Here is a 14,270-nt window from a genome sequence, read left to right as displayed (position 1 = left end):
TATCTTTGGACTTGTATATACCACTCACAGCCTATCATATATTCGGCAACTAATCCGTCATAGACCTTAGCACATGTTTTTGACTAATTATCTACATACGTACTCATAACGCGAGTTGTACCAAGTATATCTGTTATTTATTTGTGGTCTACTTCAATGGATTACTTGTGGATGAAATCAGCCCAAGCCAAGTTCTGCGTGGAAAGTTGACATGTGTTTGTTAAGGTCTTCTGGGATGACGCTGCTTTGGGCAAGGCATTAAACGCGTTTAGAAACTTTGACTCGAGCCTCCAACACCTCCGTCATCCGCGATGCAAGGATTCAATAAGTAAGAATTTGGAATTATGCCAGAATTAATCTACTGATAATTGTGCTCGCTAGATACTATCCGCCCGACTATGATCCTTCACAAGGAAGTCTGAACAAAGTTCGAGGTAACGCAAGTTCATGCGCCAGAGCTGAAGGTACTCGGCTAATGTCGAGTTCTCCGTGGTCGTACAGGAAAGCATGCGCTAGGAGACCGTGCTCGGAAACTAGATCAAGGGATTCTAATAACCCGATTCGAGTTGCCATTCAACATCTGGTGGTGAGTAACTCGTTCACATCCTCAACTGTCCATGTGGAATCAACGTTTCTTGATTGCTAGTGGCACATGTAACAACCATATTGGAATGGGTGTGCGCTACAATGCGGAGAAGAAGAAGATTGGGGCGTACTACTCGACACCTATTTACTCGTTCCGGTGCAAATGTCATTTGTGCGATGGGTGGTTTGAGATACAGACAGACCCGAAGGCGAGTGTCTACCAGGATTCTAGTCATCTTCATCGCTGACACTATACTATTTTGTTTGGAATAGAACACGCGCTATGTTGTGACGTCCGGAGCAAGGCAAAAGGACGAGGATTGGAACCCTGAAGAGAATGGAGGGTTTGCGGTACACGGTTCGTCAAACCTTGATAATTTTATCATTCTGGGATTCGGGTTCACTAGTTTCTAGATACTGAGAAAGAAGGGGCACCCGTGGACCCTCTTGCTGCTCTTGAAAAGATCACAGATGCCAAAACGCACATGGAAAAGGTGCAAAAACCCCGCATCGAGTCCCTACAGAACGTTTCGGAGCACTACAACTCTGATCCATACTCGCTTTCGTTGAAAGTCAGGAAGCGATTCCGCGAGAATAAGAAAATTGAATTGAAAAAGAAGCAAGTGGATGATAATATCAAAGAGAGGTACGGGTTGCCTGCCACAATGAGTCTGTTGGAGGACGACGATAAGGCGGTAGAAGCTGCCAAATCGGAGTGGTTGAAGGCGAAACAAGACCATGATGAGAGAGAGGCGAAAAGGAGGAAGACGACGCTCGATATTACTTCACTTTCGTCGTCTGGCTCCAGCTCGCGGTCGCTGGCCAAAAGCTTGAAAATTCCAGCATCTGGTTCTGGTTCTGGTTCTGGCTCTGGCTCGGATGCGCTTAGTTTGCTAAGGAGCAAGATTCTGCGGAATACCGCCAAAAACTCATCAGCCATACGGTCAATTCCATCCAGCTCAGTCCTCCCATAACCCTCGTTCTCTCGCATACCTTTGTCATGTATTATAGTGTATCATAATGATTAGATTTGACATTGTGCAAAAACATTTGTTTCGGACGTGCTTAAATTTGATAGTGATATAATTCTCTTGATGCTTAACTTTCAATAATCTGAAGGCCAGGTTCATTCGGAGACTGACGTGGGTGTGTATGACTTCCTCACTCGGATTCGGACCTCCGTCGAGGAGTTTGAAGCTTATGTCCGCGCTCATTCACAAGCCAGATAAAACAATAGAAGGGGCATTCGAGGGATGTGTGGTAATTCTGTTGTACAGATCCATATGAACCCAAAAAGGTCAACAGTGACAACCCACTGCGGCAAAGGCGAGCAACGATGTCTCAGATAGGAGCTCGGTGTCCTAAATCAAGAGGACAACTGGTGTAACACTTCATAAGAGTATCGTCTGATAAATAATATATCATTAGGTCTTTCTGAAAAGAATGTAGTCAGCGACGAAACTGAAATCGAGTGGTAAGGGAATAATCATACATATTGACCAATCCCGTGTTGTTCCTCTAACTGGAACTCGACTTCTTGAAGTAAGAACTGTTTACAGCTGTGGCTTGTATCACGTCGAACACTGTCTCTCCGACACCCAAAAACTTTTCCGCTACTGAACGGACAGTGGGATCTGGAATCGCAGATGCGTCGGGGCTAGTGACATATGGATGAGGTTCGACGTGTCTTTATGATGATATTCATGATACTGACGAGAGACCGCTTGAGCGGCGCACACCCGCTACAACGGTAGATAGAAGTACAGCATCGACTGTATAGTGAACGAGTCTTCCGAGCATGGTTCGAGATAGATACTATGTAGATGGTGAGAGTGTATTGTCAAGCTCTAATATTGATTCTAAACATGGGACACGACGCGTCCACTCGGCATTTCCTAATCGAGCCGACTCCATTGCCCAACTCCCCACCCGTTGTATGCTACTCCTCGCAGATTCCAAATACCTTCCTCGGGCTGAATATTGCCTTCAGTGTCTATGGCGCGGCTGTATACCTTTCCTTCCGCCTCTTTGCATGCAATTTCAACCTCCCAGAGCGTCCAGCTCCATTTACCTTCCTGGTAAGTTATGCGAGCTTGGTGCCAAGTTTTGCCATGGTCTACAGATATCTCAACGGCGTGTACTTGTCCTGTCGCACCTGAGATAGCGTAGCCTTTGACAAATAGCTTTTCGTCGTCTTCACAGCCGACGGTAGCCACCACAGAATTCAGAGGCAAGGCAGTCATAGACGGATACTTATCCCACATGGGCTTTGCCATTTCCTTTGTTTGCACCTTGAAAAACATGTGTTATTCAACCAATTGTTCGAGATTTTGCAAGGAGAAACCTACAGATGGGGGAAGTATTTTGTAGTCCCGTTGTTGATAGAAATTTGGGGATTCTTCAGAAGAGATGACAATTGTATCTACCCATTTCACCCATCGTGCACCAAGGTAACCGGGGACAACCACTCGCAGTGGGCCTCCGTGATCGGCAGTCAGAGGGTCGTCGTTCATCTACAGATTGGACACTTGTAAGGCCTTTGTGCGGCGTATACAACTGTTGTCCATATGCACATACCTCGTATGCGAGTAGAACATCGTTCTCCATGGCCTTTGCTAGCGGGATAGATGCTCCGTAGGACGTGTCGTCCTGGCAAAGCGTAGCATGGGATTCGAAGCAGATGTGCACATTAGGATTCTGCGTGTCGATGCCTACCAGCTGGAGGAGGTCGGGAAGCAGGACGCCTCCCCATTTGCAGTTGGCAATGACACCGTCGGACCAAGGAACGCCATGCACTGGCCTAATTGCTCCCATTTCCTTGCGCCTGATGCCTGCGCACTAGGCATGGATTTTAGATAGGGGTATGTAGATGTCTACCAGCATACTTACCTGGAGAGCTGCGACGACGGTGGCTTTGGAGAGCGCCTTAAGTTCAGCTAAGGAGAACATGGCTTCTCCTTTGTTGCCTCCCTTGATAATGATTGAATAGGCATTCTCGTCAAACTCACGCACAGGACCGTGGTTTCGACAATATACGAGGTCTTCAGGCGTAATTGGGAATTCTACGAGAGCAGCAGCAGACGGCTCGGCATTGAAAGGCTGCGTTTCTTGGATATTGAGAAGGGTAGAATGCTGGGGCTCAGAACTGTAATCCATGGTAAACGGAAGTGGACAAGAAGAATGTAGCGGTGTGTGGTGGGCACGGGCGGAGCTAAATTGTTTATGAAAACAGCATGTTTTCGGCGATTTTCCCTAGCGAGATAGGGCGGCACATTTCTGAATTTGCAGGATAAGGACTCATGGTCAGAGTAAAGAATACAGAATATGTTATTTCTCATTTCTGAATCTATCATAATAGCTCTCCCACGTGATGCATAAAGTACCACCATCTATTCCAACTCTAGCTGAGTGGGTATAATCAGGGCTCCAGAGAAGCGGGGAATGTGCCGTTCTCGCGTTGTTCATCGAACTTGGAGATCTAGACTTGGGTCAGTAATAAGTGGGCATGAAGATAAAACACGGCGGCATACCCATTCATCTAAAGAAAAGGAGAACAGTCAGTCATTGGAACAAAAGCTATCATCAATAGGCAAACGCACTGGGGCAGAGCGAGTTGTACGCCTTTTTGAACTGCTTGCATGGCGCAAAATCGTCACCCTTGGCCGCGATGCACTTGAAGTAATCGGTGTAGTTCTGGAAGCTGAAACACATGTGATAAGCGCGTTTTTCCTCATCTCAGTAATTTTTGAGCGTTTTCGTACCAGTTCCTGGTCTGGTTGGTGTTAGGGAAACGAGCTACAGAAGGGAGTTCAAATTAGGTCCGAGGTAACGATTCGAAAAGACCTGTGACGCACCGTCGAAACCAACGGTCTGGAGGACGTATTTGCTGTGAAAACGCTGTTAGCCATTTTCGAGGAAGTTAAAATTGAGTCAATACCTAGAAAGTTCAGAAGCGTCAGACATGGTCAAGTCGTTGTGGTGGTTGAAGGTCGGGTTACGGCGGAACGACAAAACATACTCGCCCAATAGGTACGCTTACCTAATACAGCCTAGAGCTGAGCCTGGCACACCATCACTCTCTGACTAGAACCAAATGGATCTGCTCAAAGCTGAAATAGCCAACAAACGCAAGGCTCTTCAAGAAGACCCTGTCTTGGGAGATCGTCCTTCCAAGTACATGCGACGAGGAGACATAGAGCGCCTCCGCGAAGAACGAGAACAGAAAGAACGAGAAGAACAAAAGAGGGCCGCTGAAGCTGCACGAAAAGCTGAAGAGGAGGCTGCTGCTGCTGCGAAAGCGAAGAAACAAAGTAAAGTGAGATCTCATTCTTTCAAGCTGGTACTTTGATGTCCTGATGCATAGCTGGAGAACAGCGCTCCGTGACCCCTTCCAGCTCGAAAGGCGCTACCCCAGATGTTCAACCTGAAGCAGAATCTTCCAACGCGACAGAGTCGACAGGATTCACCCTGTCAAATGAAGAGACAATTCGCAGGCTACGTGCAAAAGGCCAACCGATTCGCCTCTTCGGAGAGCTCGATAAGGATCGCCGCCTTAGGCTTCGCGCACTTGAACTCATAGAAGAGAAAGGCCATGACAGGCAAGGAGGTCAAAATGACTTCAAAAAGGCTCTCGAAGATGTAGAAAATAGTGAAAGGGAACTGCGCAACAAGTCCACGAAGGGCAAGAAAAGGGAGGACGATCCAGGTGCTAATAGCATTCTTGACCTTGGACTCCTCAAAACCGATCCGGACAAATTGTATCCATTGATTTACTATGCATTGAAGAGGACTCTAAAGGAATGGGAAGAGGCCATGGATGAACGCCCAGGTACGCCATTCTACTGGTTGTTGTCAAAGTATATCACTTAGCCATCTTGTATAGAACATGTTAAGCGGACGACTCAAGGCAAATTAGCTGCCGCGACCCAAGTACAGTCAGCAGAGAACTTGAAGCCTTTATTCAAAACCCTTCGCTCACGAGTACGCACATTAACCACTGATCCATTGCTGAAACTGACTCGTTTATCAGTCTCTGCCATCCGACATGTTGGCCCGAATGGCTGAAATTGTGCATTACATGCAAAAACGACAATATCAACGTGCCAATGACTCGTATCTTCGTCTCTCCATTGGGAATGCGCCATGGCCAATTGGTGTGACGATGGTTGGGTAAATATTTGTTGTGTGATTTAATAACCAACTTTACTAACTGTGATTCAGTATTCACGAACGTTCTGCACGAGAAAAAATTTCTGCGGATCAAGTTGCTCATGTATTGAACGACGAGGTCAGTCGGAAGTATATCCAGAGTCTAAAAAGGTAAAATATCAATCTGTTACTTTGACATTCACTCTTTTGACCAAACTTTCAATAGACTCTTAACCTTTTCGCAAACCAAATATCCTCCGGCAGACATATCCCAATTGATGGGATAGACTTCTGCGTGTATAATATGCTTCCCCAGATGATCTTTGTATCTCTTATGCTAATTCTTTGGATTATCGATCGCGTGTATTCTGTGTGTGTGAAATCCTGCATCAGGCTTGGTGTTATATCTAAGTACCTCCTGGATATCCTTATGCAATATACAAAAAAACCTGCCAACAAATCATCGGCGTTGCTTCTTGCCTTTTCCTCCCTTGGTTTTTTGATCATCAACAGCGACGGCTGAAGCGTGACCAAACTCTGCTATGTGGTTGAACAATTTTGTCTTGCTAGGGAAAGTTTCCCCGCATTCATTACACGCCTGATGATGATATCGGCTTGGTGATTAGAACCCGTGCAAAAAAAAGTGGACGGCGATCTACTCACCAGGACATTGTCGGATTTGGGTCCTTCCTGTTTCGCTTGTTGCTTGGCCCGCCGCTTTTCTTTCTTGGATAACTCGGGGATGGGCGTTGACTGTCCTCGATCCGGAATCTGTGTTTCAGGAGACAGTGTTGAATCCGGATTTTCTTGGGTTTCGTCGTCTAGGATGTCAAAGTTGTTTCTTCTCCGACCCTTTCTGCGCCGGGATGGGATTTCGTCTTCTTCCTCACGATGTTTCGGAATATTATTCTTGCGGTTGGTTGCCGATTCGGATGTCGATGTAGATGGGTCAACTGGGGGTTTTCCTTGACCATCTTCGCTAGGCAAAGGTTTGGGGGCGGGAACTTGTTCTGTGGCCAGGTCTTTGGTATCATCGACATTGTCATCGTCTACATCTGATTTGGGCGGTGTTTCTGCCCCTTCCGCCTCAAATTCACCATCCAAATTCAGGGCCTCGTCTTCTTCTTGCATTTCCCATTTCAGACGTTCCACCTCTTTCATGTGCTTTTTGCTGCGCTCGTGACTATTCCACGCTGCCTCGCTGCGGAACGTCTTTCGGCAAGCGACGCATTCCCATTCTTCCATGTCTCCCTCTGCTTCCGCCCAGTCGAGGTCAGCATGCAGGCCTTTGGTCTCGACTTTTTGCCATTCCTGTTCAACGTAAAGGGCACCAATGTTCTCCTTTGGTCTTGGCGTGACTTTCTGGGGAGTGGGGGTTGGAGCGGAGGAGGCAGCTACTTGGGCTTCGAGATGCTTTTTGTACCGGGGATCACGCTTTCGAACGAATTTGACTAACGACTGATATTGTCATTTTTATAAAGAACACCCTTTTCTAGAGAAGATAAAGCACTCACTCTAACAGTCTCGTTATATTCTCTGCGAGCATCATCACGCAATTTTTTATTGTCTTTCTCCATGAGCCTAGGGATATTCAAGTCACAATCTTTTTAAATCAATGTCAGCCTTACCGTCGAACACGCCTCTCAGGTGCTTCTGCCGTATTCCATTGCTCCATCCACATGAAATCTTTCTCTGTGACAAATGACAGCCATGCATTATAGAATGACTTTGCGTCATCTGGGTCTTCTGGGCCAGATGAGGACCACGACCATGTCGAGTATCCAAATGAGGGAAATGTTTCGGTTTGCCCAAATGACAACTCTTCTGCCGCCAGTCTTGCGAATAGGTTGCGGTATATGGTAAAAAAACTCTGCGAGCGAGTCAAAAAAATCAGGTAATCTGCTGAATAGGCGAATGAACGAGCCATGCGTACATTATCTCCGTCGTCAAAGGTTTTCCAAGATGTAGGCTCAAAAAATCTAGCGAGGTGTCTGACTGTGAGTCCTCTATCCCTCACACGACTTGAGGTAGTGGTCCCCTTCCGGATATCCTCGAAGACGGTATCCGCGTCTGCTTCTGGTACAAGAGATGCACGGTGCGAGTCGTACCAAGCTCGTTCCTATTGAGCATTAAAACCAAAGTGTAGGCGAAAGCATGGTCTCGACGCTCACTTGATCATCGCTCAGGATCTGGAATCATTGCCTTCTTATTGCATTAAGTTTAACCGATGGGATGGAGGATTGAGCTGACCTCATATGCCTGTTGTAAAGTGGCGAATCTACGCGTTGCCTCTTCTACATCTGCATGGTTTTTGTCCGGATGGTGAATCAGAGCAAGACGTCGAAAAGATTTCTAGAAAGACGATAACTGATTATTGGTTTTAAGAAATACAAATGTTATACCGGCGTAATTCACCTTGATTTCGTCTGCAGTAGCATCTTCGGATACCTCCAAAATCTGATAGTAGTCAAGCGTATTTTCTTGCTGTTCAGCATCGTTCCCCTGTGGGCGTCCCGTGGATTCTCTGGCACCCATAGAAAAGCAAAGAAAGTGTGTAGATGAGTCAGGGCTTCTGCGCTTGAAGCAATCTATAAATCATTGTCACGTGCGCATGTCATAAATTTGTTCCGCGAAGTGACCGACTGTGAACGCATTCGGTTCAAACGCGTCTTGAAACTTGAACACTCCCCTAACATTCGTCCGCCATGTCTGACTTTCTTTCTAGGTCCTCGGCTTCATCTCCATCTGGTGCGTGTTTGGGTTTTACTGAGGAACGATACGCTCGTTGTTTAACCTGCTTAACTTCTGCTGTTGACTAGACATGGCTGCTCGCAAAGAAGCCATGATGAACAACGTTCGTCAGGAACTGGCGATTGCAAATGCACAGGAGCTCATCAACGTATGGAATAACCGTGCTCGTGACTCCCTCTTCCAAGTCGCTCACCGTGTTTTCTGTCACTTTGGTCACTATAGAAAGCAGGAGATCGGTGCTTCCTCAAATGTGTCACCAAGCCCGGAGAGTCGTTGTCTAGTTCGGAGCAGGTGAGAGATTCAGCATGTCTTGTACACCCATGTGATATCGATCATCTGCATCCAGACATGCCTGGCCAGATGCCTTGACCGATACATGGAGGCGTGTAAGTTGTGGCATATTTGCGAAATATAGCTTTGTCTGCAGCTGATTAACGTGTGTCACAGTCGACATTGTAAGCCGAACATACACTGCACGGGTAAGCAGGGAAAGGCAGGAAGGTCAATCCGCATCGTTGTAGGATTCTGTAATTTATGCAAGCTGCATTATACTGGACAACATATGTTGTGCGACAAAAGTTACCTCTCATCCTACGTACTAATTACACATTACGCCTTTTCGTCGTCAATGGTGTATTCCATCTATGTTCTTGAACTTATGGGTGGCAAAGGCTTTATAATATATTTGTGGAGCATACAAGAGCTGGGCAAAAACTATGTTGGATACAACTAATAGTAAGGTGTGGTTATGTAGCGCTAATGCGCGTGATTATGTATCTAGCAATTATTCTGAGAGAACGAACAAGAAACTGTGTTTAAGTTCTACAGTAAGTGTATACAAATGAAAATTGATTATTGGTGCATTAACAAGATTTGAAAGGGACATATAGTATACTAAAATGAATGTAATTTTGGCAACTAATTTTGAGGATATTATTATTATTGTGGTCTTCTACCACGTAAATCTTCGTCAATTTCGTATACGATAGCTCGGTCTGAAGGCGCTTGAGAGTGTCCTGTTTGTGAGTGAGACGAAGGTGGTCGAGTACTTGTAGAGCGATTATCGACATTGGCCGGGTGATACGGTGAATTTAATAGGCGCGGGGACTGAGGGTCAAACAGCATGGGCGAATCGGAATCTGAATGGAAATTCTGTAGGGCACGGGGACCACTATTGTCGTAGAATCGCTGCGGTTGTACCGAGTATGGGCGAGAAACCGCCTGAGCCGCGGGGTAACCAGACATCACAGCATTTTGATGGGAATTTATCTGGTAGTCGTTGAAGACTGGGGAAGGTTGTTGGAATCCGGTTGCTGTCGGCCGATTCACGGGCGGTAAATATGGAGGCTGCTGCTTCGCAAAGCTCAAAGTAGGTGCACTATGCGGTGTCGCTCGCAGATCGAGTTCAGGCATATGCCGATGTTCTAACGTACCGTATGAGAGTCGCTTTTGCATCTGGTCAAGATGAAGGAAGTCGGAACTCTTTCCCATCCCCGGCGCTGTATAAGAGAATGTTGGATTATTCAAACTCGCCAGCGGTGGCGCTGGTATTTCCATGGGACGAGATGCTGATGGCTCCGACGAGCGGTATGCTGGCAATGGAGGTTTTGAGGGGTTATTGTTCGCTGGCAAACTGCGCACAAGGTGGGATAATGGGACAGCCGACCCCATCAAAGAATGGCGGAGAACCTGAGTCGCCTGGTGACCTTCTGTCCAGTCTGCAGAACGTTTCCATGTACGAGCCACGGTTCCATCAGGTCGCGGTGCGGAGGCATTTTCTAGATAAAAGAGTGGGGGCTGAGACAGCACAAAAACGGCGAGAGCTAGGCCCGGGGAAGCAGACTGGAACTGGGTGTCAATGACTGTTTCGAACGGTATTTCCATCTTAAATCCATAGCCATCTGAATGAATGAACCACGTCAAACACCGTTTCGTCTCTGATACATATGCCACTAGATCGTGTTTACTGGAGGCAGAGGCAATGCGACGCCAGTTTCCTACAGCTAGATCTGTGCATGGGATGATAGTGACGGCTTTTCATAAATAAATGCCAACTATTAATAATAGAATAGAAAGGCGCGCAAGTTAATTACTCACGTTCATCTTCATGAATAAGATCGCGAAGATCAACTTCATACTTCGAGCCGAGCTCAGGCGCTAATTCTGGGGCAATTTCCATACCATCCACGCGTCCGTCTTTTCCATCTTGCAGCTTGGCCTTTGCCCTCCTAAATTGCAACAGTTGAGCTGGCAAAATAGTGGTGTAGATTGTTGCACACAGACCGATTCTGAAACCATATTTGGGTCTGACGTTCCTGCATCCCTAAGGCCTCGCTAATCTCCCTTCGTTTTGCGGCAGTGGGGCTCCGATCCATAGCAAAGTATCGTTCCAGACGTACTAGCTGCTCTGGAGTCACACGCGATCTTTTTCGCTTTTCTTTTTCGCCTTTGGTCCTTGAGATCGACGTTGATCGCTGCCTATGAGGGCCAGAAGATGGCTCTTTGTCTTCTTCTAACTTGACTGAAATTGGATGACCTGCGGCATTGGAGTGAAAAGCCGAGCTGGGAGAGTTGGTCGCAGTTGTGGAGCTTGGGGATGCATTGCTCAACTCATCGTCCGTTGGGGCACTCAAAGAATCTATACGGAGAGATCCTCTCCTGCTGTATGTTCCAGAAGCATCATATTGTGCCATTCCTATGTATTGAAGTTAGCAGAGCAAGGGGCGAAGAGTCCAGAAAAAAAATACTCGCGTCCTATAGGTAATCGTGGCACCTGGATATGGTAGTCCGATTTGAATCCGTTACGATGAAAGGGGTGTGGAGGCAAATGGCGAAAATTAGTCCCCGGATGTAAAAATATGATAAAAGTATAGTAATATCAAAGGAGACAAATTAAGTGGAATGAGAGGTAAGAAGAAAAGACAGAGTTGGAATTGTGGGCCGTTGACGCGCCTGGCCTAAAAAGCAGTCGAGTTTCATGATTCCACTGACCATGACGGTCTGTGGGCAACCTCGATCGGATCTAGGAACGGTTAGTGGAACCCTGGTTGCAAGGTAACAATGTTACCGAAGATCGCGTCCGAACCGCGTTTGTTGCAGGAGTAGTTTGCCTTAGTTTGCTGAATCAAGTAAGCGCAAGTATTTATAAACGCAGGACTCGGAACCATGTTCAAGCAACAAGCTCTGGACCAGACGTTTGCAGAACAGCAGGGTTTGTTCTCATCGCGAGGGGGGCTGGATGGAGGTTTTTTTGAGCAGCAGGTGCGATTGGGGCTTGGCGTCGCTCCTGGCGTTTTGCAATTTCGGAATTGGGCAAATCATGGAAGGATCAAGTCTGAAAGACAAACTTTGTTTGGACGAAGTATGATATTCCGAGACGTCATTAACAGTCGAGTCAAACCGACAAAAGGCAAGCTAGCTGGAAGGGCGGACGGGGAGTGAGAAGGGCAAAGATCCTCGGATGAAAGAGGTTGCTACGGAAGACATATGGGGCTGCTGCGACTCACCATCTTTCGATAAATGGCCCTGACCTTCTTATTGCCTTCCTTATGCAGCCTCCATAATCACGTTTGCGAATCCTCTCCGTCTTCGACTGAGCAGTCATATGCAGCGCTGAGCAGCCGTTTCGTCTTCTAGAATCCATCTGGATAAAATGTGCCCGCCATTGGGCACAAGTAACGCCGAGATATCTATCGTGCGGGTCCACTAACGGTCGGGACCCACACAAGTACATCTTGATGCCACCGCTCTCGCGTGGCGTTTCGTTCCGAACAGCGAAGACCCTGAATAGACCCTGAAAACAAATCTCTCGCGTCGGCTCCGGCAGAGATCACCATGTACATGCTCAACTACTCTCGAAATGAACAAAAATAGGCGCTTGTTGGATTTACTTATATATTTCTGTCAATAGCGCGCTCGACAAACCACCTAAAAAGGCGTCGATCAGTAGGTGAGCCCTATTTATGTATTCCAACGCAGCTCTATCGTTTTTGCGTTGGAGGAAAAAATAACTTTGTTTGCCACCAAGCCACCGCGGTTTGGATGAAGCCTAATTAGTAGATTCTGATACGTCTCCTAAAAGGTTTTCGGCGTCAAAGGAATACAGTCTTGTTGGGGAAGAATGACGAATGGCCCCGGAAGACCCATAACGATATACTTACGAAAACAAAGCAAGAATGAAAATATTAAAACAAAACCTTGGGAATACTTATACCATCGCGACCCAGCTATCGGAGTCGTTTTGGCTTGACAGGTCGAATGAAAAGCAAAGAAGGTGTACCTTCCACGGTGACAAACCTAGTACCGAGGTCGCTTAGAATCCCGATCATCATACCCGCCTGGAGCATCGCGCTTGAGTTCACCACCACGATAACCATATCCTCCACCTGGGGGACCACCTGAAGGAGGACCACCATATCCGCCTGGACCTGCATGAGGAGGCCCGAAGCCATTGGGTTGGTTGTCACTGAATCCTCCTCCGCCTTGGAACCCAATTCCGCCGCCAGGACGTCCACCTCTGCAAGAGAAAATGTTACAACCGAGACGATGAGCAAAGAACATAATGCATACCTGAAACCTCCAGAATCACCGTCCCGTCCACCGCGGAATCCCCCTCTGAATCCACCGTCGTTACCTCCGTTGAATCCACCACGGAACCCACCACCACCTCGGTCACCGCCATGGCCTCCTCTATCACCACCATAGCCTCCTCCGCCTCCGCCTCCTCGATCCCCATATCCACGGTCCCCACCACCGAAACTGGGGCGATCTCCACCGTAACCTCCACCTCCACCACGACCTCCACCGAAACCACCACGACCTCCTCTGAAACCACCTCGATCGCCAAACCCTCTTCCGCCTCCTCCTGACATCCCACCTCTCATACCTCCAGATCTTGGTGGGGGCAGCTGGGCGGGTTCCACCCGTTTTGGACGACCACCCAAACCGCCGCCTAAACGACGAGGTTTCCAACCGCGAACTGTCCTACCTCGTTCCACGTCCACGAGAATTCTCTTACCCATTATCTGCAAACCGTCGGATTCCTTGTAAGCAGCTAAGACACGTAAAGGTGAGCAATCCAGTGAGCGTGGATAGATAGAGAAGAGTAACAATACCTTTCATGTCGCGTTCCCGCTCGTATACAATAAATGCGTAGCCTCTGCTACGCTGTTTTTTATCACGAACTATTCGTACGCGTTCAATGGTTCCATAACCTTCAAATTCCCGTCGAAGGTCTGTCTCGGTGGCGGATTTGTGCTAGAGGGAAGTTAGGATGCTGTTTCTTGGTGAGTAAAAGGAGTACAATTATTACCAATCGAGAGATGAAGAGTGTTTTGTAAGGGTCACCAATAGCCTCTGGGTCGTCAGAAGGCTTGTCTAAAGTCGAAATGCTCAAACGCTGGCCCTAGCATACAAATCGAAAAATAATGAACTCACAAGTTTCCTTCGCGATCTTGAAGTCCTCCGTTTTTTTGGCCTTGCGTTCCTCGCGTCTGATTTGGCGCTTGGTCTCTTCGGCGTGGGTATACACGGGCTCTTCTCCTTCTTCCATTGCCTCGGATGTTCCAGCATTTATCAAGGAATCCGTATTGGCTTCCTTGAGCTGAGCAAGGATGGCGGCTACACCAGTAACATCTTTTTTGCGAATTCGGTCAATGTCCCGGTCCACAGGGCGAGCATAGGGGAGCGGTGGACGAGGTGCGAAGAGTTTGAGAAGATTTGGTGGTAGAAGATGCGTCCCCGGCATTGTGGCTATGGGAAAGACGCTTTCAACGCTGGCTTAGGCA

General features: G+C 47.5%; 8 protein-coding genes across 8 annotated transcripts; 3 read left to right on the top strand and 5 right to left on the bottom strand.

Annotated features, from left to right (window-relative positions):
• Positions 1-311: 311 nt before the first annotated feature.
• JR316_0006070 (Coiled-coil domain-containing protein 130) lies at positions 312-1,559 on the top strand (the record flags this gene model as incomplete). Its single annotated transcript, XM_047891819.1, has 6 exons — positions 312-328; positions 382-434; positions 502-586; positions 647-800; positions 859-943; positions 1,000-1,559. The coding sequence occupies 6 exons, from the start codon at positions 312-314 to the stop codon at positions 1,557-1,559; spliced, it is 954 nt and encodes a 317-aa protein (XP_047749168.1).
• Positions 1,560-2,480: 921 nt separating this feature from the next.
• Positions 2,481-3,741, bottom strand: JR316_0006069 (Sulfite oxidase; the record flags this gene model as incomplete). The annotated part of the gene is made up of 4 exons (XM_047891818.1): positions 2,481-2,876; positions 2,934-3,098; positions 3,163-3,423; positions 3,475-3,741. 4 exons carry the CDS (start codon positions 3,739-3,741, stop codon positions 2,481-2,483), a joined length of 1,089 nt encoding a protein of 362 aa, XP_047749167.1.
• Positions 3,742-4,003: 262 nt separating this feature from the next.
• Positions 4,004-4,548, bottom strand: JR316_0006068 (Cytochrome c oxidase subunit 6B; the record flags this gene model as incomplete). Its single annotated transcript, XM_047891817.1, has 6 exons — positions 4,004-4,063; positions 4,116-4,123; positions 4,185-4,285; positions 4,347-4,380; positions 4,440-4,471; positions 4,523-4,548. 6 exons carry the CDS (start codon positions 4,546-4,548, stop codon positions 4,004-4,006), a joined length of 261 nt encoding a protein of 86 aa, XP_047749166.1.
• Positions 4,549-4,678: 130 nt separating this feature from the next.
• On the top strand, positions 4,679-6,020 carry JR316_0006067 (Pre-mRNA-splicing factor 18; the record flags this gene model as incomplete). Its single annotated transcript, XM_047891816.1, has 6 exons — positions 4,679-4,900; positions 4,960-5,413; positions 5,468-5,565; positions 5,615-5,754; positions 5,806-5,904; positions 5,960-6,020. The coding sequence occupies 6 exons, from the start codon at positions 4,679-4,681 to the stop codon at positions 6,018-6,020; spliced, it is 1,074 nt and encodes a 357-aa protein (XP_047749165.1).
• Positions 6,021-6,193: 173 nt separating this feature from the next.
• JR316_0006066 (DnaJ-like protein subfamily C member 21) lies at positions 6,194-8,268 on the bottom strand (the record flags this gene model as incomplete). Its single annotated transcript, XM_047891815.1, has 8 exons — positions 6,194-6,331; positions 6,397-7,191; positions 7,248-7,314; positions 7,362-7,603; positions 7,667-7,852; positions 7,905-7,922; positions 7,984-8,085; positions 8,149-8,268. 8 exons carry the CDS (start codon positions 8,266-8,268, stop codon positions 6,194-6,196), a joined length of 1,668 nt encoding a protein of 555 aa, XP_047749164.1.
• Positions 8,269-8,438: 170 nt separating this feature from the next.
• JR316_0006065 (Mitochondrial import inner membrane translocase subunit TIM13) lies at positions 8,439-9,005 on the top strand (the record flags this gene model as incomplete). Its single annotated transcript, XM_047891814.1, has 5 exons — positions 8,439-8,481; positions 8,553-8,632; positions 8,707-8,775; positions 8,831-8,870; positions 8,932-9,005. 5 exons carry the CDS (start codon positions 8,439-8,441, stop codon positions 9,003-9,005), a joined length of 306 nt encoding a protein of 101 aa, XP_047749163.1.
• Positions 9,006-9,423: 418 nt separating this feature from the next.
• Positions 9,424-11,177, bottom strand: JR316_0006064 (Pyriculol/pyriculariol biosynthesis cluster transcription factor 1; the record flags this gene model as incomplete). Its single annotated transcript, XM_047891813.1, has 3 exons — positions 9,424-10,517; positions 10,582-10,712; positions 10,768-11,177. The coding sequence occupies 3 exons, from the start codon at positions 11,175-11,177 to the stop codon at positions 9,424-9,426; spliced, it is 1,635 nt and encodes a 544-aa protein (XP_047749162.1).
• Positions 11,178-12,780: 1,603 nt separating this feature from the next.
• On the bottom strand, positions 12,781-14,230 carry JR316_0006063 (U1 small nuclear ribonucleoprotein 70 kDa-like protein; the record flags this gene model as incomplete). The annotated part of the gene is made up of 5 exons (XM_047891812.1): positions 12,781-13,000; positions 13,054-13,537; positions 13,599-13,740; positions 13,796-13,860; positions 13,921-14,230. 5 exons carry the CDS (start codon positions 14,228-14,230, stop codon positions 12,781-12,783), a joined length of 1,221 nt encoding a protein of 406 aa, XP_047749161.1.
• Between the last annotated feature and the right edge of the window lie 40 nt (positions 14,231-14,270).

This window comes from Psilocybe cubensis, chromosome 5 (assembly GCF_017499595.1).
Source record: "Psilocybe cubensis strain MGC-MH-2018 chromosome 5, whole genome shotgun sequence".
In the NCBI taxonomy this organism is placed as follows: domain Eukaryota; kingdom Fungi; phylum Basidiomycota; class Agaricomycetes; order Agaricales; family Agrocybaceae; genus Psilocybe; species Psilocybe cubensis.
This window is presented reverse-complemented; position numbering and strand designations above follow the sequence as displayed.